The following is a 24,527-nucleotide window of genomic DNA, read 5'->3' on the forward strand; positions in this document are numbered from 1 at the left end:
TATAGCTATGATGCTTCATAATCTAGTAAATTATTTTATTTCCTCCCATCGGTATCTTCCAGAGACATCCTGCTCTGCGTCACTTTGATTTCCAAAACCTTTAGTCGACATCACACTTTCCGGCAAGAAGTGAAAGATTATTGGCTCTATAGCAAGTTTACTTTATTAGTGTACTAAAATTAAAATTTCTACTCAAACATTTGGAATGTAATAATGCGAAATAATATGTTAATGCAACTGGCCTTAAAGGAAGAGACACAGGATACCTGTTTAAATCTTACTGTCATCATGCTTTGTTCACGTCATGTGCAACATCCGAAAGAGAAATTGCAATGTTTTTAATTAAAGAATATTAATCAACTTTTAAGTCAATTTCATAGGAGAAATTTGATAAATGAAACAGACGGTATCATCGCTTCGGCAAGTTCCATTTGGCAACCGATCTGCAGTCTGCCGCCTCCAGGAGGAGGGGGAGGATTTAAGTTTGAATACGGCAAGCTACTGATGGTTTTTGCCGAATTTGTCTCTTTGATCTGCCATCCAATAGGATGAGGGATTTGATTTGCCAACCAGCAGGTTGAGGGAACAATGGTTCAGTTTAAATGTTTGTGGCCTTCAAAATACTCTGGAAGGAGATCTTCTCAAGATAATATCCAAGATCCAAGAGTAGTCTTTATAATTGTTTTCTATCCACCATAAATGCTAAGAAAATGTGTGGACCAGATCGAATACGATGTCTCGATAGGTTTATGATAACCACAGACATGGGCATCAAGTTTGATTCAGTCTCTGCAGGCGCAAGGGAGAGCTTCAATTAGAGGAGCAGTTCTCTATCAGCGTGCAACAAGATGTCACCAAGCATGCTCACAAATGGTCATTTTTCAATTGATTTCAAGTTGGTGAATACCCATTGCATTGCACCTGATTCAGGTTATGATTCTATTCTGCATCAATAATTTTAATGCGTCAAGTTGTTCTACCAACAACAACATTGATATTGTTCCCTGAAAGACTAATTTACATAACAGAAAAATTAACTACAAGGGATGGGAAATAATGCAATGTTCGTCGGTGTCATTTTCATTTTGATCACTCGCTGCTGATGACCAATTCTGTATTGCTTGTTTTGGCTGACCTGCCGGCCTAAGCTGAAGGAATAAATGCAACTTGTGACATACTGATGAACTAATTCAGCTATATATTGCTACCATGCAGGTTGATGTCTCATTCATGCAATAGGTCAAGGAATGAGATTATGCAGGCGCACGCCTGATATGTCCAATTGTCACTGTCTTAAAAAATAAGTCATACTATAAGAAAACTAAGTGTAAGATATCTCCTAGTTTCATATAATGTTCATCTGTAGCTTTTGTCAGGTTATAACCACTTGGCAGGAAAGGTGTTGGGAGTGATCTGAGGTTGAGATCATGACAGGATAAGGTGTTTGTATTGTGAAACTTCATACTTCTATTTGCAGAGCACTCTCAAACAGTTTCTCAGTTTATTAGGAGAAAAGCCTCTAATACTAGCATCAATATGCCGCACTATTTTACTTCTTCTCTTCCTTCTTTTCCTCTTTCTTCTGTCCTTTCTTTTCTTCTTTGGCTGGCCCAACTGATATAATATCAATCTTTCCTATTTTCTTCAACCTCTTTGCGATCGCCACTGTATCCATCTCGCCTGTGATGGTCATCTTCTGGTCCTTCAGATCCGCAGCTATTGAATCGATACCTGTTACCGAATCGCATAATACTGTGATTAAACTGGAAATCATGCAGTTCTTTTTCTTATCTTATAACATTATTGCACTTGAATGCCAGAGAAAAAGCACGGTTACCACCTCCTGTGTTGGCTCTTTTAAATTGCTGGAGTTCCGGTTTATGAATATTTGCTGGATTCTCTCCATTGTGATTTGTAAAATTATTCAAAGGAAGAAATAATATTTGGAAAAAAAAATTATGAACACTGGAAATTTCTGAAGATTTGAAAATAGAAACTTGGGAAGAAGTATATCCACTATTGCTTTGCATGAAATGAAAACTTGATGTATTCTAATTGGTTTACAAATTCCTCTGGTGCTGTTTGATAAGCAAATTCGGCAAACTACATAGGAAGTATCCTTTACAATAATTAAATGCCAAATCCACTGATTTGATTAAAATTAAACAGGTGGGAGAGGTGAACATTCCTGCAGCCAACTATGGATTGGTTCCTCGAATTACACAATCCTCCATAATTCTTTCTAGGATAATTTCCAGTAAGCAAGCAATCTAGACTCCTAATCATCCCCAAGTTATAAAACACTATGATTAAAACACAGACCAACTTTAGTTTAATTTACCTGCATACTTTAAGCTTCTAATGTGAAAGGGAAGGAGAAAACACGGAAGAAGGTGGTTCATTATAAACTACGGGTATCTGAATGCTTGGCACTTGGTATGAAAGACCAGTATCTTCATGCACAAGATGAAGGATTCAACATTGTTCATAGTGCACCGATAAGATCTAAAAAATTGAGGATAAACTGTGGTGATGGAAGAAAATCCAAGTTAAAAAAAGGGATATACCGTAGATATCCGCAGCAGCCTCTATTGCTTTCTGCTTTGTCTTCGCATCATTCATGGCCAGAATCTTCAGCACTACCTTTTGCTATTTGGTCCACAGAGCACATAATTAAGCAAAGACATAGAAGAAGCTTAGAACTAAAGATTTGAGTGGATAGATTATGTTATGAAAGAATATTAGAATGGGAGAGAATCTGATGCTGCTGTAGGACATACCTGTGCCATCTTAAGACAGAGAAGAAGAACTTCTCAGAATTTGCTCCTTCCAAGTGGCACGAACTGGGGGAAGGTGGGTTTTGTACCTCACACAGGGATCCAGTTATGTTGTTCAGGCTGAACATTTTTAGGACCTTTGCATCCCTCGAACATTACCAATTAAAATGGAGCTTTTAGAATGGGACATGAAGTATACCGGTGGGAACTCCATTCTTATTGGAGGGTTGGGTTAATCTCAGATTGTTTGGGGGTGCACTGGAACTGGACCATATGTTACATGAATTGACGTGAGGATAATCGCAGGAGGCGAGTCCGAGGTCGTATCGCCGGCCACTCCTCGGAAAGGGTGGACTTTTGCGCCGTGCAAGATTCTTTCTTCTCCTCGAAGTAACGAGATTCTAAAACGCAATCTAAAGTAGAGGCTATGGCGAGTCCACAATAGATTCTTGATCTGTGGATATACGGTTCACAAAATTTAAACAAGTGTCATAAAAAAAAAACATTATGAAGGAAAATGTTGTCCGACGAGACTCCTTAGGAAAATAAATATTATGATTAACAGCACACGCTCGATGGCTATGAAGTCCACTATTTTATTTGATAGCTATCTATTTTCCGATAGATAGCATTTTATGTTGCATATCATAGAGGATTCGTGCTTACATACGACGCAGATACTCCATTGTGGCTCGTTATTTCTCTGGGAAGCTGACAGAAGCTACATTTTAATTGCTCTCAGCTGTTTTAGACAGCAGCAAGATAATTAAAATCAACTAAAGCTCTACAAGACGATTAACATCAAATGTAAAACCAGGATCAGATTTTTTAGTTCATGGAAATAAAGATCCGGAAACTGTCGACAAGATGAAACCCAACCATTAAAGAATTCCTACAATTCTTCTAGAAACCTCACAACCGTGTGCTGACTACCAGTATAATTACCAGTTTCCGTCAAATAAAAGTTGGTGGGAAGTTGGAATTTATGACAACTTTAGACCTTAAGAAGGGTTTCTTTCCTCCGGTGACAGGCTTAGTGACCTGAAATTTGTCGTCATGGATGCTAATTAACCGGTAAATTTGAAATAATAAATAGGGCTTAATTGCAGTTCCAACGCCTAACAACTAACAAGAATATAAATGAAGCCGAAGTGGGGGATATAATATAGTTTTTTAGTTTTAACATCGCTTTGTTTTTGACAGACTAATGCGTTTATCTGTTACACCATCTTCAATTATCTTAGTTCTTCCACTAAGCTATTATTTGTATGTCAGCATGACGATTTATTAGCAAACAGTTATGATATGAGTATTGTAATATTGATATTGACATATTTTTTCTAATGACATATTAATATTCAATTGAAGCTTAAATATAATGAGGAAGTAGCTCTCCACTTCGATTGGGTTAGATCCATATGACGGTAGAGGTTAAACTAGGCCGATCGAATTGGAACTAAATCAATCAATATCAGAACCAACTAAACTTGATCCAACCAAATTGGTTTAGTTTGGATTGATTGTTGGAATACTTAATTTTATTTTTAAAAGTTAATAAATAAAATATTAATTTTATTGAAAAATAAATGTACAATAGAGATCAAGTCACAAAAAAAATAATACATAATACATTCAAAAAAAATTTATATCAACAAAACTCAAAGTATCTATTAACATAGAAAATAACATGCTGCAGATTACAACACCATTAAATTGATGCTTTATTTAAGAAGCAATAGCTAATTCTCCACTATTTACGATTTATTCAGCAAACGTGTTAGACTTCCAGCATAGCATCTCCTTTAGTCCCTTCCTAGTTGTTTCTTCCATCATGTATGAAGCGTTTATAGAATTCTAGTATTATATAATATATAATTTATATATGCATGTATGTACTACATATATATTAGATTGGGTCGGTCCAAACCAATTGCCTTTGCGAAATTTAAAACGCCTAACTTTGTTTATAACTTGAGCTAAACTAACCAATGTAGCAAGTTCCGATTGGTTCTTGAGTTAATCCTAGCCTCTTTCAAGTATGGTGAAGGGACTATATCACCTCAATGTTGAAGTCACATAGTTGGATGCTATCTATTCCTCTGGCAGTCATCTAACTCAAAACTACTCTTAACAAATTATGGTGGCAATCTCTTAACCCTTTAACAAACAAATTTTGCCATATTACCCAGTCAATTTTGTTAATTTTGCATGCAGAACCAAGCTTTCAACATATCATTCATGGTGGTACACCTGCTCGAATTGATTTTGTTTGTATAACTTCATCTAGCATGCGGATACACGTACACAAATTTTGATCATTTTTAGTTCATGGTCTGCTATTCCAAACTCTGATTCATTTATATTCTAAAAAGAAAAACTTTAACATTGTACCTCCTTGATCATTCTATGTTACTCTCGAACAAGGAGAGATAGCAGAAGAATGTTTTCTTTTTCCTTCTTTGCCTGGAATTAGAACGGGGAAAGACTGTATCATGTCGCATGCACCAATAGCTAATGCCTTTACCAGCACTACCTGTTCGTACCTTGAAGAAAACAAAGAATGATCTCAATGAACCAAGTATCTGGGTTTGGGCTGTGTCGACCTCACCTGATTTCCTCTGAGTTTCTTCTTTTCTGGCACCTAAAAAAGTTCTCCATGATCCAACCATTCAAGTATTATAACGTCCAAAACAATATAAATTCCGGCCGGTGGGTCCGGTTACGCACATTCCTCCACAGTAGTCACAACTGTGACGATGACCATCGACATTAAAGGTGAAGACTGGTGAATTCTGGGCCAGTGCGGAGGCATCGGTGGCTTCATAATGGCAACATTTTTTTTTGCGCATGCATGGTGGTCTGAACATTGCTTGCTCATATTGGTTAAATAAGGTTGCCATATGTCACGCCCCAAATCCGGATCATGACATGGCCGTGCTATTGCTATCTTATGCACACAATAATACGAAGCCACATAAAATTTCATAATAAAAATAAATAGTTTCATTTACTAATGTCATAACATTGTTCATGAAGTTGGAACAGTACAGAGCTTCTAAAATCTGATTATTACATAACATTTTCAATTACCCCAACCCTGAATAACATCAAGCTCCCTGCTCCTAGTGGTCTTAATCATCTGTAGGAAAAAAAGTAGATAAAAAGGTATGAGCTACACAGCTCAGTAAGTAACCAGGTACTATCTTATTGGATCAAGTACAATTATGCCAATGTAGTGATTAAAAAAAGCCAACAGTTGATGTAAAATAAAATATTTTATAGATGATATACACAAATCATGTCATAAAGCAATGCATGTTCTATCCATAAAAGTTCATAATCATGATAATGCAAGTCATATAAAAATATTGCCATTTATCCATACTTTATAAAACATACTCTCAGACGGATGTGCTGCTATGGTCACTATAATCCCGTGACAGGGCCTGTTAATCTTAGTCGACTAATTCTGTTATTCGTTACCAACTTTAACCCGTTGGCAGAGGGCCTGTTATTCTTTAGATGCTAGCTCCAGGATGTCGACTGGCCTCTATTTCTAGAGATGGTCATAGCTATCTGAGAGTTCATAAATCATATTCTTTTTCTTTCATAAATCATAATCATCATAAATAGGTTTGAAAATGATAAATGGCATTATATAATTTAAAATGCATAAACATGCCCCAAATATCATTTTTCATACAATCTAACATAATCATAATTTCATAACTCATACACCATCAAATATTCATGAAGGATGCTCTTTAATCAAATTCATGAATTACATGCAATCATATACTTGATCCTAATTTTGAGAAAAATATATCATAACCAATACATTTTTATAATTGTAAATAAACAGTAATTTAAAAACTTTAAGATCAGTGCCAAGGTTACTTACAGCAATATGCTTTCCAATTTCTTACGTCCGGGTGACAAATCCTTGATCACCTAAATAAATCACATAGGGGTCACATTATTCTCTATTTATTTCATAATTTTCTAATTTATCATAACATGAATTTACTTGGTTGGATCTCAAGTCCAATTTATTTAATTTAGAGCCCTTGGCCTCGATTTAGAACCAGATTGGGTTCATGTAGGTCAATTGGGTCTTTAATTAAAGAATTGGGCTCGGTTCTTAATTGGGTCTAGCCCTTTCGGATCAATTTAGTCTTCTGATTAGGTTATTGGGCTCAATTTCAAGTCCAATTAGATTTAATTTTGGTCCAGGGTCAATGTGGCTGATTTAAGCTTGAGTCAAGGTCAACCCGAAGTCAATTTGGTCTCAATTTAGTTAAACTGATTTTGAATTGGTCTTGATTCATATTCAATTTGGGTCTGCCGAGACTAACTCAGCTTGATTGGGTTCAGACCAACTCAATTGGGCTTAATTTGGTTCGGATTTAACCCAATTCACAGTTTGGGTTCATTCAGACTTAGCCCATTCTGATTGGGCTCGGGTTTAGACAAATTTGGCTAAACCCATTTTTCTTTTCTTTTATTTGGGCCTAACAGGTTCGGACCCGAACTCGGATCCGACCCGTTAAGTCGGACCCGTTGAGGGTCTTTTTCTTTTTTTTTCTTTTTTTTTCCTTTCCTTTTCTTTTCTTTTTCTTTTCTTTTTCTTCTTTTCTTCTTTTTCTTTTCTCCCTTCTTCCTTCCCGAACCTTCTTCTCCCTTTTTTTTTTTCTTTCTTTTTCTTCTCCTCCTCTTCTCTTCTCCTGATTTCTCCTTCCCCCTTTCTTCCCATTTCTTCTCCCGTGGAGGGAGGAGGGCGAGCTCGGGAGGCTTGGGAGGAACGGGCAGCAGCCGATGGCGCCCGGCGGCCGGCCTGCGGCGCCCACGGCCACACCCGCGGCCGTGCCCGTGGTCGTGCTCGGGGGCGCATCGGCGGCCCGCGGCCGTGTCTGCATCCCGCTGCCGGTGACCCGCGTCCCACGGCCGACGACCTGCGGCCCACGACCGAGGCCGGCGCCCGCGGTTGCGGATCAACCACTAGTAAGTCTCTCTCTCTCTTTTTTTTTTTTAATCTCCTCCCCCTTCCTTCTCCCGTGAAGGGGGATCGTCTCGGGAGAGGGCCGGCTTGAGGCCGGCGGCACCAGCTGCGCCTATGGCAGCCTCGGTAGCCGCGGTCTGCCTCCCCTTCTTCATCTCTCTTTCTTCCCTTTTCTTCCCTTCCCGTTTTAATTTTTATTTTGTTCTAAATCTACTCTACAAAGCATAATTTGTAGAGAACAGGAATTAGAGCTTACCTGATCTGAAGGTGGTCGTCCGCCTCCTACTCCGGCGATGCGGCCTTTTGCTCCAGCGGCGCGGGTCCAACACCAGGTCCTGCCAACCGTGAAGGGTTGTGAGAGAGAGATAGTGGAGAAAAGGGAAGAGGGTGATGAAAGTCTCCACCGATCGGGGCTTCTTGTAGCCTCTGATTGCAGGGGAAGGCGGATGGTTGTAACCGCCCGCCATCAGGCGTTACGAACGCCTGCACGATGGTATAATGTCCCCCCCTCCGTTTCTCTTGGGAGTGGGGCGGTTATCACATTCTCCCCTCCTTATTAGAATTTCGTCCTCGAAATTTACATACCTGCATTGTCAAAGAGTTGCGGATGTCTCGCTCGCATATCCTCCGCAAGTTCCCATGTGGCCTCTCTCTCCGAATGGTTGCTCCATTGAACTTTCACATAGGGGATAATACGTCGCCTCAGGACCTGCTCTTTATGATCAATGATGCGTAAAGGATACTCTTCATAAGTCAGGTCTTTATCAATCTGTAGGGGCTCATGCTGTACTATATGGCTGGGATCAGGAATGTACCTCCATAGAAGAGAAACGTGGAAGACATGATGCACACTGGATAACTCGGGTGGCAAAGCCAATCTGTAAGCAACCTCCCCTACTCTGGCAAGAATCTCAAAGGGTCCAATGTAGCGAGGACTCAATTTACTATGTCTTCCGAATCTTGTAATACCCTTCAAAGGTGAAACTTTTAAAAATACAAAGTCCCCCTCCTGAAATTTCACTTCTCTTCTTTTCTTATCTGCCCAGCTTTTCTATCTATCTTGTGCTGCCTTGAGCCTTTTCCTGATCAGTAGAATCTTCTCCCTAGCACTCTGAACTAATTCAGGGCCCAACAACTTCTTCTCTCCAACATCATCCCAATGTAAAGGAGACCGACATTTTCTTCCATACAAGGCTTCATAAGGTGCTATCTGTATGCTAGAATGATAACTATTATCGTAAGCAAACTCCACTAGTGATATATGATCATCCCAGCAACCTCCCAGATCAACAGTACTAGTCCGCAGCATATCCTCCAGGGTCTGGATTGTCCTCTCTGACTGAACATCAGTCTGAGGGTGATAAGCAGTGCTGAGTCTCAAATCAGTGCCCATAGCAGTCTGGAAGCTTCTCCAAAATCCAGATACAAAGCGGGGGTCCCGATCAGATACAATGCTTACTGGTACCCCATGTAAGCGCACAATATCATCAATATACCTCCGAGCCAGCCTGTCAAGTGAAGTGCCAACCCTAAAGGGTAAAAAGTGAGCTGATTTCGTGAGGCGATCAACAATCACCCACACTGCATCATTCCTTCTTACTGTCCTCGGAAGCCCAGTAACAAAATCCATAGTAATGTGCTCCCATTTCCACTCTGGAATCTCTAGTGGTTCTAGCAAACCAGCCGGCCTCTGATGCTTAGCTTTTACTTGCTGACATACGAAACACCGAGCTACAAATCCTGCTATCTCTCTCTTCATGCCGTTCCACCAGAAATGTTCCCGTAAATCTCTATACATTTTAGTGCTGCCGGGATGAATAGAGAAACGAGACTGATGAGCTTCCTCCAGAATCTCTCTTTTTAGATCAGCATCCTTGGGCACACATAATCTACTGCCAAAACGCAGAGTACCATCCGGGTGTATTCAGAGTTCGGGTCGTAACCCTCTCTCCACATCATTTCTAAGCTGACATAAATGTGCATCTATCTGTTGAGCAGCTTTTATTCTTTCTATCAAGGTAGGTTGCACCAACAAACTAGCCAACATACTTCCAGCACCCTTGGTAATCACCTCGATCTGCATCATATCAAAATCTTTCAAAATCTGCTTCTGAGTGGTAAGCAAATATATGGAGCCTACTGCTGACTTCCTACTAAGAGCATCTGCCACAACATTAGCCTTTTTCGGATGATATTTGATGCTTAGATCATAATCTTTTAGTAGCTCAAGCTATCTTCTTTGCCTCATGTTTAATTCCTTCTGAGTAAATATATACTTTAGGCTTTTATGATCAGTAAAAACCTCACAAGGCTCACCATATAGATAATGTCGCCAAATCTTCAGAGCAAAAACCACTGCTGCCAACTCCAAATCATGTGTCGGATAGTTCTGCTCATATGGCTTCAGCTGTCTAGAGGCATAGGCTACTACTTTATCATTCTGCATTAGTACACAGCCTAATCCTTTCTTGGAGGCATCACTATAAATGATAAAACCCCCAGTACTGGTTGGCAAAGTAAGAATAGGAGCAGATACCAGCCTTTGCTTTAGCTCTTGAAAACTGTTGCCCAGATAGACAACCCAAGAGGAGGGGGTGAATTGGGTTTTAAAATAATTTGAATAATTAAAACGATGTGGTTGACTAATTAAAAACTATTGCAAGTTATTTAATTAATGCTAAGTGCTGTGAGTGATGTGAGGGGAAGAAGAAGAGAGACAATCCAACACAAACACAAGGTTTTATAGTGGTTCGGAGCTAACCCTTGCTCCTACGTCCACTCTCCAAGTCTCACTTGGGAATTCACTATAACCCCCTTGGATTACAGCCGGTTGTTTTCCAAGCTCACAACCAAACTTGTTGTTTTACGAGCTCACAACGAACTCGGTCGGTTTTTCCAGGCTCACCGACTAGAACCGCCCCGATTGTTTTTCCGGGATCACAATCAAACCCTTACACACGTTGGTTTTAACTCGGCTCACCAACCAACCTCAATCCCCTTGATTCAATCCCCGATTGAACCAAGTAAATACAAGTTGTAGAAAGAAAACAGAAAATGAGCTTCTCAAAAAGCAGATGAAAACAATATGAACAATAAATGAAGTTAAGAAGCCTCAAACGCTTTTAGATTGGAGATGAGGAATGGCTTCTTAAACTTCTGGTCTCCTCTTGAAAGAGTAGTCGACTTGAATGCAGGAGAAGGAGGCTTTAATTGCTGGGAAGATGTAGTTGGAAGCAGTAAATGCAGATCTTCCTCTTTTTCGTTGAAGAGCACGTTGCAGAGCTTGAATGCTTGATTAGTTGGAGTGGAATGGTTGTTCTCTGCCTTGCTACAGTCCTCTGTGGCTATTTAAGCCAACCCCCATGGAAACTAGCCGTTAGAGTGCTTTTTCTGTCCGTTCTGAACACTCTGCGCAGCCTGACAATATGACCGTTGGTGGGTTGGAGTCGACTCGCGCGATCAGGAGTCGACTCGGCTGTAGCGGGAGTCGACTCAAGCTTTTCTGGAGTCGACTCGGCAACTGTTCCAAATTTGAATTAAAGTTGCCTTCACGACTGGGAGTCGACTCGTCTTGACCTGGAGTCGACTCGTCAACTTCTGGAGCTGACTTGGCAATTTTAGAGTCGGCTCATCCACTGAAGTCCGTGGATCCAATTTTGAATTTTGTCCACTCGAGTCGACTCGACTGTCCTGGGAGTCGACTCGAATCTCAGAGCCCGAACTCCCGATCCTCTGTCTTTTGGCTCGTCCAGTCTTGGAGTCGACTCGAACTTCCTTGGAGTCGACTCGGCTCTCAGTTTCCGAAAGATGGTCTTCTGCCTTTTGACGTGAAGCTGTCTTGGAGTCGACTCGAGCTGTCTGGAAGTCGACTCGAATCTCAGAGGCAGTAACTTGGTTTTCTGTCTGTCTTGGGGTCGCGGTGTCTTGGAGTCGACTCGCGTATTGCGGGAGTCGACTCGAATCTCAGAGTCCATAAAATGCTCTCTGACTTTTTCTTTGTGTACCGCTGAGAGTCGACTCTTGCTTTCTCTGGAGTCGACTTGCCACCTATCGGAGTCGACTCGTGTTCCACTGGAGTCGACTCGAATCTCAGACCCAAAAACTGTTCTCTGACTTTTCTGCCTGTGACTGCTTGGAGTCGACTCTTACTTCCTTGGAGTCGACTCGGCGCACTTCGGGAGTCGACTCGCTGACAGGTTCTGAGTTGAAGCTTTCTGTCCTTCTGTCTGTTCTCAGTCGGAGTCGACTCGTACTTATCTGGAGTCAACTCGAGCTCATGCCAGTGAACTTGATACGCTTGGAGTCGACTCGTGATACTCGGGAGTCGACTCGAGTCTCAGACATTGGTTCAAACAGACTCCTTAACTTATCCAAAAATTATGAACCAAGTCTTGGGACACTTAGACAGGATTTTCATTGAAACACTCAATTGAATTCATTAGTAATCAAAAGATATACTCAAATGCTTTGAGCTCATCAAAATCAAATGGGGTTTTAATCAATCACTCCACAATCTCCCCCTTTTTGATGATGACAAAACTTTGAGTATATGTAAAATGAATTGCTCAATAAATAATGAAATAAAATCCATAAATGAATTCAAATGTCTGGCAATTCAATTTATCCAAGCTTGAAAGGAGTGAAACAATAAATTTCGGAGTTAAAGCTCCCCCTTTCATTTGGAATTATATAAGCCTTCATATTATGCAATCAATTGTTTGGCTTATATGTCATTAATGATTTAGTTTGATTAAAATTCAGATTCTCCCCCTCAACATATGCATTCAACTATGTTTTGATTCTCTGAATTTTCTTTTAATGCTTTGAAGTTTTTGAACTGAATTTTTTGTATTTAGAGGAAAAATCTGTCAATTTGTTCTTGTGTAGGATTCAGCTAATCTCCGAATATCCCTTGAATAGATTCTGGAGATTACTCCATTAGGAGCCCCAAAAGAGAGATAATGAGCCTCGAGGTACCGAATCCACTTAGAACAAATTTGTGTGTTTTTAAGAGTTTTATGTTTTTATTGATTTCCATTGATTTCTTTTACATATTTCGCCCCTTTTACATACTTTATACATATTTCTCCCCTTTTTTTTACATATTTTATTTCTCCCCCTTTTTGTCATCATATCAAAAAGGAGGCAATCACACACAATCAATGGCACAACCAATCATCAAATGGCACATAATTGAAGATAAAATGTCTACTCATTGTATTGATATGAATGTGAATACATGTGAGAATACAATAAGTAAAGTAAAACAAGACAAAACACAAAAACATCTATGGCCTCCTCGAGGATGAGGCACCTCCTCTCGAGGATGTGGGTCCTCCTCTCGTGGATGTGGCTCCTCCTCTCAATCGGCTCTGCTCCATGAGGAGGGTGACTGCATCTGTAACATGGCCAAGCTGCGTGATAATAGACGTAGTGGCTCTGCTATGTGTAGTGGAGAGCTCAGTCACCGACGTCTGAAGCCCAGTCACCGACGTCTGAAGTGCGTCCAGCTTGTCGATGAGTACATTCGACAAGCGCTCGGCCCCCTCGGTGGTGGTGTGCATGTCACGACCTATGTCCTCTCGCATCTGTCGAGTGGTGCTCGTGACCTCACTCATGCTGTGGAACTGGGCCTGGACCAAACTCCGGACATTGTAGATCTCTTCCCGTACATGAGCCGTCATGTCAGTCACGGCTGTCAAGGAAGGGACCAACTGAGAAGATACGGGTGCAGGAGTGGGAGCAGGCACCGCACCTCGGAGCTCCCGAAGCAGCTCATCCCTCACATCTCTGACTATCTCCTGTCGCAGCTCCCGGAGCTGCTCAGGATCAATCCGGACCTCCATGGATGGTGGAGCCGAGGAGGAAGGTCCGGCGGAGGTGGTAGGAGCAGGAGGAGTGGATGGAAGGTCTGGATGGTTTGGAAGGTCTGGGTAGTCTGAATCGGGCTCAGGACTGGGTGAAGGTCTGGTGGTCTGAGCGGTGAGTGTAGACTTCCTAACCCATACCCCCTCTCTCTTCCGAAACCCCATCCTGTGTAGGGTCCCCGCACGCGTGCGATCAGTCCATCGCAAAGCGCGAAAGGGCTCCCCCTCAGGAATGAGAACCTCGTACTCCCTAAAAAGAAGGGTGAAAATCATGCCGTATGGGAGGGTGAGCCTAGGTCTATCTAGGGGCTCACACATATACCTATAGATGAGCTTAGGAAAGTTGATTGGGGTGTCCTGAAGGATATAGAACATAAGAGCTAGGTCTCTCTCATTTACAAAATCAAATCTCCCTGTCTTAGAGAAGATGGATCTAGACAAAATACTCAAGAGGATCCGCACCTCAATCGGTAGTGAGCTCGCGGATACCTCGTCTAGAGGTGACTGGGGTGGATGTCCTAGAACGGCCGTAAGGGCCTCAACCCTATCCTCAGGGTGTGCGGGAGCCACCCCTGCTAATGGAAGGTGGAGGATGTGGGCAATAAGATCCTCCGTGACACGCAAAGGGACACCGGCTACTGTGCCCTCGATACCTCCATCTCCCCGATGGACGGTACCATAGAACTCTCTAATAAGGCCCGGGTATGTGGGGAGGTCCAGTGTAAGGAAGTACTCTAGGCCCTGGGCCCTAAGTCTATCACCTATGGTGAACCCTTCCCGGGAGAGGAAGTCGAAATCGACATACCTCCCGGTGGAGACGACCTTCCCGGCCAATGGCCTCGCGGAAACCGCCCTAGGCGGGGAACGAGCCGGAGGTGGTTGCCTCGCGGGATCGTGCCGCGCCTTGGAGCGCCGCTCGGGACCGGCCTCGGGTCGGGACCTCTTCCTAACTACGGTCTTACGCGGCATTTTGACCTAAACTGAGAGGAAAAACCTAGAGGACGGTGAAGGACCGACGGAAAAGACTCGGAACCGACCGGGAATGACCTAGGAAGGGAGGAGAACTCAATGTCCGGCGAAGAATCGACGGGAAAATGGCTTGGAGACGATCGGGGACGACCTAGGAGTCGGCTCTAGGGCTTTTTAAACAGTGTGAAGGAAAAATCTCCCGCAAAATCCGATAAAATCGGATGCCAGGTCAGAAAATCAGTTTTAAAATTTTATCTATTTATTTATTACAGGTATAAATAAATAACATAACTATATTATGTTTACCATACCTCGGTCCCGTAGCGGAAGATTGATCGAGGTACTCTGGAACAGAATCTGGTACAGGGCCAAGTGCTGGATCAGATACTGGATCGGATGCTAGATCTGGTACTGGATCGGGAACTGGATCTGGAACTGCATCTGGTGCCGGATCTGGTACTGGTGGATCTGGTGCTATGCGAGGCCCGGATGTACGGACCCTCTACTTCACACGCACGCCAAGAAATGCAGGAAGGTAGGATGATGTCTGTATAGTGCAAAAACTCTTTTGCAAATAAACCCCTGGAAGAAAAGAATTTCAAAAATTCTTTCTTCCCCTTTTTTTTTCTTTTCTTTCTTTTCCTCTTTCTTCCCGTTTCCTTTTCCTCCCTTTTCAAGCTACTCAAAAGATCACGAATCTCCCCTCTCCCCAGATAAAATCTCTAGCAAAGAATGAAGAGAACCCCAGCCTATTTATAGGCAAAGAAAAGGCTGAACCAGGGAAGAGAAAACGCCAAACGATTCATGATTTAATTAAATTTTTTGAACCGTTTGATTTCATTTAAATCAGCACTACATTAAAGAGTTTTGAAAACCGAAGAGACACGTCTCTTCGGATCTTCAAATGGTTGCAGGATGAGGAAGATCAAGCGGTCAATTTATGTGTTTCGAAGAAGGGAAAAAACGTGGTTCACGGGAGAACGTTTCAGCAGAAAAGTGGTTCACAGGCTTGTGTGGACCGAAGAAGAAACACAGGAAACGAGTCATTTAATTCAGGAGGGCATCTAAGTAAATTCCCAATTCAAATTGATTTTTCTTAAATGGTTTAATTCAAATGGGCTGAATTAAAATGGGCTTGGGTCCATTATTGGTTCTAAACCAAATTGAAGACCAATTTGAAAGATTTTGGATCCGAAAAAATTCCACATGAATCTGATTCATGCGAACTCCAATTAGTTCAATTTTCAGATCAATCCGAGTCACACTTGGACTAGAATAAATATGGAATAAATCGTCATAAAGCCCAATTATATTTATTTGAATCCAATTCAAAACCATACTCAACAAATGAGCCCAAATCAATTTCAATTACATTAATTGAAACTTGATTAAGCCAGAATACAGACATAATCAAATACACATCCATGAAATTCAGTATGTACCTCATGTTCAGTGCTAGCTGAACATAGACAAAACCAAATCTCACATGACCCACAATTTAATTCTCAATTAAATTGGATCAAGTCCTTCCTACTTAACTTGACTTGTGTGCGTGACTCCGATAGGTTCGAACACTAAGCCGGTAGTACATGAACCACTTCATGCACTAATCGAGGTGACCATCTAGCAATGATACCCGACGTCCGGATAGGTCGAATATGCAAAGCAACATTCAAGAACCCATTCATATGGTTACCGCATAATTCATCCTTTTGACCAACGATGCTCAAGATGACCTAAAGTGAACTGTCATACTTTGGTCCGGTCATCCATATTGTATTTCAATTAATTAAATTCAAGTGACCAATCACTTGGTTTACCCTGGCCAAGGTTTTACTAAATTGAAACACAGCGAAACATCAACTCCTATAATCTGGAGCGGTCAATCCCTTCTTGACTCATACACAGAATTCGCGAGTACTTGACTGCACCCAGCAACTTTTCAATATCTGAATTAGAAATTCAGATCGTTCAGTGCCAAAGTACAGTGAGTTGCTTGCAAGTCACCGTGATAGTCTCAGGTCTAAGGGATACTTATGCCCATATGCTTTGTGAGCTAACTCCTGACAGTGGAGTGCTCAACAGGTGAGTCACTGTTCAGCGACGATGTACTCCTACATCTCACCTATATGCCATACCAGTGTCTCCACACTCCTTGGTTAAGAGGACAACCAACTAAATGGCATACAACGACCTATACTTGACATAGCTATTGTCCAATTAATAGCTTGTCAATCGGTCGCGAACTAATTTAAGGACTAAATGATAAAACCTCCTTTATCCACTAAATTAGTCCTAAGGACTTCATCACAATACACAGGAGTTCCTATTTGAAGATGCAACACTTGTGATGAAAAGAGTGCCATAATAGATTTTATTATTCATTAAATAAAACATATACATTATTCTTACAATAAAAATTGGCTTTGGGACACAATTCCCAACAACTCCCACTTGAACTAAAGCCAATTTGTACAGTATCTAATACCCATCTTCGATTTGTGATAATCGAACTCCTTTACAGAAAGGGCTTTAGTGAATGGGTCAGCTAGGTTCTCCTTTCCATCGATCTTTTGAAGATTGACGTCACCTCGTTCCACGATCTCTCGTACAAGGTGGTAGCGACGCAGAATGTGCTTGGTTCTATGGTGGGACTTTGGCTCCTTTGCTTGTGCAATGGCTCCAGTATTGTCACAATACAAAAAAACTGGACCGTTGATTGAGGGAGCAACACCAAGTTGATTTACAAACTTCTTGATCCAAACAGCTTCCTTTGCCGCATCTGATGCAGCAACATACTCTGCTTCGCATACGGAATCGGCTACTGAATGCTGCTTGGAACTTTTCCAGCAGACTGCTCCTCCATTCAGGGTAAACACAAATCCTGACATACTCTTACTATCATCATGGTCTGACTGAAAACTAGAGTCTGTAAACCCCACAAGTTTTAAGTCGGATTCTCCATAGATTAACCATTGGCCCTTAGTATTTCTCAAATACTTAAGGATGGTTTTCACCACCTTCCAATGGTTCTCACCCGGATTAGACTGATACCTACTCGCTACTGCTAGTGAGTAAGCAACGTCCGGTCTTGTACATGTCATGGCGTACATGATAGAACCTACTGCAGAAGCATATGGGATTCTACTCATACGCTCTCTTTCTTCGGAAGTTGTCGGACAATCTTTCTTAGAGAGAGAAATTCCTTGGCCTATCGGAAGATAGCCCTTCTTGGAATGCTCCATGTTGAACCGCTTCAACATAGTGTCGATGTACGTGGATTGGGATAATCCAAGCAACCTCTTAGATCTATCTCTATAGATTTTCATCCCTAGGATGTAGGATGCTTCTCCCAGATCCTTCATGGAGAACTGTGATGACAGCCAGAGTTTCACATTTTGTAATGCAGGAATGTCATTCCCAATTAAGAGAATGTCATCCACATACAAGACAAGGAATGTGATCACTGAACCGTTAGCCCACTTGTAAACACAAGGTTCTTCTTCGTTCTTAATGAAGCCATACGTTTTGATAGTTTTATCGAAACGTATGTTCCAACTTCGAGAAGCTTGCTTAAGTCCATAAATGGACTTTTGTAGCTTGCATACTTTGGACTCGTCTGTGGATATGAAACCCTCAGGTTGTATCATATACACCTCTTCTTCCAGCTCTCCATTTAGAAAAGCTGTTTTCACATCCATTTGCCAGATTTCATAATCCATATATGCTGCTATAGCTAGCATGATCCGAATAGATTTTAGCATTGCCACAGGGGAAAAAGTCTCGTCATAATCGATACCATAACGTTGACGATACCCCTTGGCAACCAGACGGGCTTTATAGGTCTCCACCTTTCCGTCTGCGCCTCTCTTTCTTTTGAAGATCCATTTGCACCCTATGGGTTTTATCCCTTCGGGTGGATCAACTAGTGTCCATACACTATTGATTTCCATGGACTCCATTTCGGATTTCATGGCATTAAGCCACAACTCAGAGTCAGACCTCTGCATAGCATCCATATAGGTGATCGGATCCTCATTGTTCTCATCGAGCTCAATAGGATCCGCGTCATGGACCAAGAAACCGTAGTATCTATCCACTTGACGCGGTACTCTACCGGATCGCCTTAATGGTGCTTCTACATTGGGCTCCGGGTTTGATCTAATCAAAACCGATTCTGTGGGTTCAGTAGATTGTGTTAAATCTTCCACCTGCTGAACTTCACTAAGTTCAACCTTAGAGGCAACAATTCCTTCATCAAGGAATTCCTTTTCCAAAAATGTTGCCTTAAGTCCTACGAACACCTTTTGTTCATTAGGAAGGTAAAAGTAATAACCCCTAGTTTGCTTGGGGTACCCTACAAAATAACACTTATCGGACCTAGGACCCAGTTTGTCAGTTTGAGAACGTTTAACATAAGCCGGACATCCCCAAACCCTAAGGTATGAAAGTGTCGGCTTACGCCCAGTCCATATCTCATATGGAGTCTTCTCAACAGACTTACTTGGAACCTTATTTAGTATTATACACGCAGACTCTAAAGCATAACCCCAAAAAGATAGAGGCAGACTAGTAAACCCCATCATGGATCGAACCATGTCTAACAGAGTTCGATTCCTCCTTTCGGATACACCATTATGCTGAGGTGTTCCTGGAGGGGTCCATTGTGAGAGAATCCCATTCTCCTCTAGATAAGTCAAGAAATCACCGGAAAGGTATTCTCCTCCTCGGTCTGACCGAAGGATCTTAATACTCTTTCCAGTCTGTTTTTCTACTTCATTACGAAATCGTTTGAACATTTCAAATGATTCCGACTTATGCTTCATCAGATAGACATACCCATACCTGGATAGGTCATCTGTGAAGGTTATGAAGTAGGCATAATCACCTTTGGCACTTACGTTCATAGGTCCACATACATCAGTATGTATGAGGCCAAGAACATCGCTGGCTCGTTCACCCTTTCCAGAAAAAGGTGACTTGGTCATTTTACCCAGTAGACAGGATTCACAAGTTGGCAATGATTCACAATCATTGATTTCTAAAATGCCTTGTTGGGCTAACCTGTTTATCCTGTTTTTGTTTATATGACCAAGCCGGCAATGCCATAAATAGGTTTCATTGACTTTATCTAATTTAGGGTGTTTATTAGATGTGTACATTACATTCACAGGCAATGATAGAGTATAAATGCCATATTTCATTTGTCCACTGAGAATTTTAGTATCATTCAAAATGATATCACAAAATCTTTCATTTATATAAAAGGTATAACCATTCTTGGCCAAAAAGCCTACAGAGATGACATTCATCAAGAATGCTGGACAAAAGTGACAATCATCTAACATAACTACTCCAGACTCAAAAAACAACTCAATGACTCCTAAAGCTAGGACTGGAACAGATCTTCCATCACCAACATTTAGGAATCGATCGCCGTTCTTGAATCTTCTACTTACTTGAAGTCCCTGCAAAGAATTGCAAATATTAATTGGACTTCCGGTATCCAATACCCAGGTAGTAGAATCATAAACAGAAAAATTACAAGGTGTTATCATATAATTACCTTGTGCAGCAACTGTTTGCTGCATTTTCTTCTTTGGCCTGTTTGGATCAAGGGATGCTAAATAAGCCGGACAGTTCCGCTTCCAGTGACCCTGCTTCTTGCAGAAGAAGCATTCTGCCTTACTCTGATCAGATTTCTGCTTCATAGTCTGTTTGGGCTTAGAGACCCCAGCACGAGCTTTCTGCACCTTCTTCTTCTTTCCTTTCTTAAAGGAAGAAAGTCCTGCAGAAGTCCCACCTACCACATTCACCGACTCCTTTTTGAGTTGGTGATCCTTCTCATAGGTCTGCAGTAAACCTAGCAAACCATGATAGGATACTTCAGGTTTAGTCATTCTATAATGACTAAGGAAGGTCAGGTAGGACTTGGGAAGTGAATTCAAAATGGCATCCTTGCCCAATTGCTCGTGCAAAGGAAAGCCAAGTTTACTTAGGCGATCGATTTGTTCGACCATGTACAATACATGATCGGTGACCGATGCCCCTTCCCTCATGCGGGCATTGAATATAGCGCAGGAGGTCTTATGTCGTTCAACATCATCAGGTGTGCCGAAAGACTCCTTCAACATTTGAAGGATTTCCACTGGCTGCGCTTCCTCGAATTTACGACTAAACTCGTCATTCATCGAGGCCCTCATGATGCAACGCACTGTAGTGCGATCGTTGAGCCACTTCTGATAAGCATCTCTGATTGCACGTGGTGCATTGGCTGCAGGTTCCTCAGGTACAGGATCCGATATCACATACAGGATCCGCTCATGCTCTAATACTATTTTCATCTTTCGATACCAGCTATCGAAGTTAGGTCCATTAAGCTTATCATTGTCTAATAGTGTTCGGAGGGATAATGAGTTAGCCATATCTGAAAGGAAAAACCAGAGCTAATTAGTATATGATTTATTTTAATTCTAAAGACTTGGACTTCAGTCTAAAGATTTCTCCCACTATTTTAGTCAAATTTTTAACCTCTACCTTTAATTCGAGGAATTACTTTAATTCCTTAGCGGGTACTAGAATCCACATGGACTGTATACAGGCCCGAGGAAAGCTCGGCCAACCCATATGCATCTAAGGGTAGGTACATTACCAATTATTTCTCTAAATAATTTCTAGTATTTTATTTTGCCCCAGGTGGTAATCAGTAGGCGGAGGCCTCCACTGAAAATCCTGGTCAGATCCAACCATTAATGAACTAACTCGATGACACTACCTAATGTATGATCAGGCCCGAGGAAAGCTCGGCCAACCTAATCACTATCAGATAGCTCAAAGAGCTATCATATAATGAAGGATAATTCCAATATTCAGATGAACACCAGACGGAAGCGTCCTGCATGTCCAACTGAAATACTGGACCAATTATCATCCATTTTAATAGGAGGCTATGACCTAGTTATCTATATAACTATATCATTTTAAGGACCTAATAATTTAGAGGATTTTAGAGAGACCGATAATTCTATATCCTCCCACTGACTGCACTGAGTCATATAGAGAACATAGAATTTCATTGGTCTATGGACATCTAAATCAGTCATACTGATTTCCTTATTGACATGGGTGAGTACCAAGTCTCAAGATATCTAAATCAAAGCTTGAACGACCACATTGGCCAGGTAAGAGAGATCACGGGAGGGTTCCGCCATTAACCGTCTTTCCTAGACACCAACAGAGTTGGTCAGGAAAGAGGTAGCCCCAATTAATAACCGTAGATCCAACTTGCCTTAGACACCAAATAGTATGTCAAGTTGATTTAGATAGTCATTGAGAACTCAGGCTCGACCACTGAGCCACAATCAGATCCAATTGAAGTGTTTGGACATGATCAACTATACTATTGAGTTTGATCAAATTAGAAAAATGAATTTAGTCTAATACAACTATTGATTCCAATTCAATTCTAACATTAGGTCTAACCTAATCAACTAATCTGATTGTGCTAACCCATGCCCCAAAACCCATGTTCAAATTTAAATTTTAATTCGAATTTCAAATTTTGAATTTTAAATCTTTATTTGAAATTCAAATTTTAAATTTTAAATTCAACATTTAATTCTTTATTAAATGTATTATGATCATGGATTCAAGATGTCAATTTATTCCAAATATAAATTGTTGCTGGTGGTCCAAACCGAGAACGATTGGCACAGTGGTGTGAACGGGGTTCCGTTTGAGTTGCCTTGGTTGGTGTTGATTGCGCTCCACCTTCCACCGGAAAACCTGCGAGCAAGCCTCGCACCACCACTGGGGTAGTGGGGGCCCTCCGACGATCAAGTCAGAGGAGATTGGAGGAGAAGGAGAGATAATAGTAGCAAGTAGAAGAATGCTCTGGAAGTTCTTGCTTACCTCCCCCCTTCTCCCCCCAGCCGCATATATACCAGGCTGGGGGGTCCTTCTGGGGGGTTGGTCATCGTGTGGCACGATGGAGTTGCCACTGACATGGCCGTTACAGGGCGTCGTGGGGCAGCGCTGGGTACGGCCATGACAGGGCGTAGTGGAGCTCTGCTTTGTACGGCTGTTACAGGAGATCGTGGAGCAGCGCCGGATACGACCGTTGCAGGGAGTAGTGGAGCAGAGGGTCGCGGCGTGCTTCAGAGGAACAGCCTGTCGTTGTCGAGAGATTGCCGACTCGGGGTCGGATTGCTGGATCAAGGGGCAGCCGACTCGGGGTCGGGCTGCGAAGCCGAAGATGTCCGACTCGGGGTCGGGTTACTGGATCAAGGGGCAGCCGACTCGGGGTCGGGCTGCGAAGCCGAAGATATCCGACTCGGGGTCGGGTTACTGGATCAAGGGGCAGCCGACTCGGGGTCGGACTGCGAAGCCGAAGATATCCGACTCGGGGTCGGGTTACTGGATCAAGGGGCAGCTGTAGTCTTCTTGGGCGCGCGTGCCGGTCACGTGGGGCATGGTGGCTGAGTTCCCCCGTAACAGTAGCCCCCCACTTCCGAGCCTGGAACCAGAAGGGGAACGGGTGAAGGAAGTGATGCTTCGAGATTGCCGCCATCCCTCAGAGAGGCGCGCGCGCTTCGAGCTCCCCGCCTTCTTTATGGCGTATGGCGGTTGTTGCTGACCTGGCAGTCTGAGGATTTCGGCGGACATCCTTCCTTAATGGCGTCGATTCGCCTTTGGGGCGCGAGCGACCCTTCGGCAGCCAGGCGTCACCCACCTTTCCGCCTATTTAACCGGGGGTCCTCCTCCGTCCGCCTTTCTCTTTACAGACATCTTCGAGTTTCTCCTTTGCGCTGCCGTCATCGCCGTCGGACTGTTCGCTTGCTCCTCCTTTGACGCTCTCGGAGCCGTTCTTCCTTCTCTTCCGGTGAGTTGCCTCATTCTTTAATTTAGGGCTCTCCATACTCTCCTTTTGTATTAGTGTACTCCAGTCGTTCCGGTCCTTTCCCCCTTCTTGACCCTGTCCTGACCGTAGATTCACTGACCATTAGGGATGGGCGAAGTGAGAGCAGACCGCATTAAGTCGGAGTTGGTCGCCGAAGACCTAGATAGGTTCGTGGCTCGATACCACCTTCCCGAGGCCTGCAATGTTACACTCCCGGGGCCTGAGGAGAGGATGTCCTATCCTCCTCCGGGGAAGGTTGCCATCAATGAGGGCATTCTTCAGGCCGGGTTCCGCTTTCCCCCCTCAGACTTAGTCGTTCAGGTGCTTCGGGGTTTAAGAGTGGCGCCGACGCAACTGGTGCCGAACTCATGGCGCGCCCTGACGGCCTTTCAGGTTCTCTGCCGCATGCACGAGGTTCCCGCCACCCTGAATGTCTTTTGGGAATGCTACGGCCTGAGCGGCCACCCCCAGGATAAAGGGTGGTGGTGCTTTGCGGCGCGGCGAGGGTGCGGCCTCGTCAAGGAGGCTCCTACCTCCATTCACGGCTGGAAGGGGCGCTTCTTTTTCGTTGACGCAGATCCCTCTTGGGGAATCAGGGCAACCTGGGAGACGCCGATGAAGTCCCCGATTGGCCTATCGAGGTTGTCGAGGGAGGAATCCGATGGCGTCGCCGTCTTGAAGGAGTTGGTTGCCGAGGGCCGGCTCCCCCCGGTGGCTCGCCTTATTTCCGAGGATACCTTGGTGAACGTCGGTCTGAGCTCGGTCCCCACTGACCGTGAGCCCGCCACCATTTCTTTTTTAGCTCTTTTCTCCTCTTTCGTTTCGTTCTTTCCTTCAGTTTCTCAACCTCCGACCACCTCGTCCTTTTTGCAGAGATCGACGACGTCATGCGGTCGGACAAGGCAACGGCTGTTGGTAGGACGTCCCTACTGGAAGCAGTCCGGAGGAAGAAACGAGCTCCTCCGAGCGGGGCCCCACCGGCGAAGAAGTCCCGCCGGCAGGCGACTCCGACGCCG

The 24,527-nt window shown here is 43.0% G+C and overlaps 2 protein-coding genes across 3 annotated transcripts in view; both read right to left on the minus strand.

Moving 5' to 3' along the window:
* Positions 1–1,322: 1,322 nt before the first annotated feature.
* Positions 1,323–2,909, minus strand: LOC103724367 (heavy metal-associated isoprenylated plant protein 39-like). Its single transcript, XM_008815597.5, has 3 exons — positions 2,781–2,909; positions 2,568–2,649; positions 1,323–1,731 (listed from the first exon to the last, which is right to left on the minus strand). The coding sequence occupies exons 1-3, from the start codon at positions 2,787–2,789 to the stop codon at positions 1,550–1,552; spliced, it is 273 nt and encodes a 90-aa protein (XP_008813819.3). The 5' UTR covers positions 2,790–2,909; the 3' UTR covers positions 1,323–1,549.
* Positions 2,910–5,757: 2,848 nt separating this feature from the next.
* LOC149768042 (uncharacterized) overlaps positions 5,758–24,527 on the minus strand; it is a 44,959-nt gene continuing 26,189 nt past the window's right edge. Inside the window, exons 1-3 of one of the 2 annotated variants that reach the window (XR_016399811.1) lie at positions 8,033–8,174; positions 6,679–6,728; positions 5,758–5,916 (exon numbers count right to left, since the gene is read on the minus strand). Coding sequence is in view for 1 of the 2 variants with exons in the window: in XM_089929536.1 (XP_089785662.1) it covers positions 5,909–5,916 (8 nt within the window). In the remaining variant the exon portion in view is untranslated. Of the gene's footprint in view, positions 5,917–6,678; positions 6,729–8,032; positions 8,175–24,527 lie in introns of those variants that run through there. The other variant, XM_089929536.1, reaches the window with a different exon arrangement.

The sequence above is a fragment of the Phoenix dactylifera genome, chromosome 3 (assembly GCF_051530095.1).
Source record: "Phoenix dactylifera cultivar Ajwa chromosome 3, Ajwa_hap1_PhDact_Kaust_v1.1, whole genome shotgun sequence".
NCBI classification, from domain to species: Eukaryota; Viridiplantae; Streptophyta; class Magnoliopsida; order Arecales; family Arecaceae; genus Phoenix; species Phoenix dactylifera.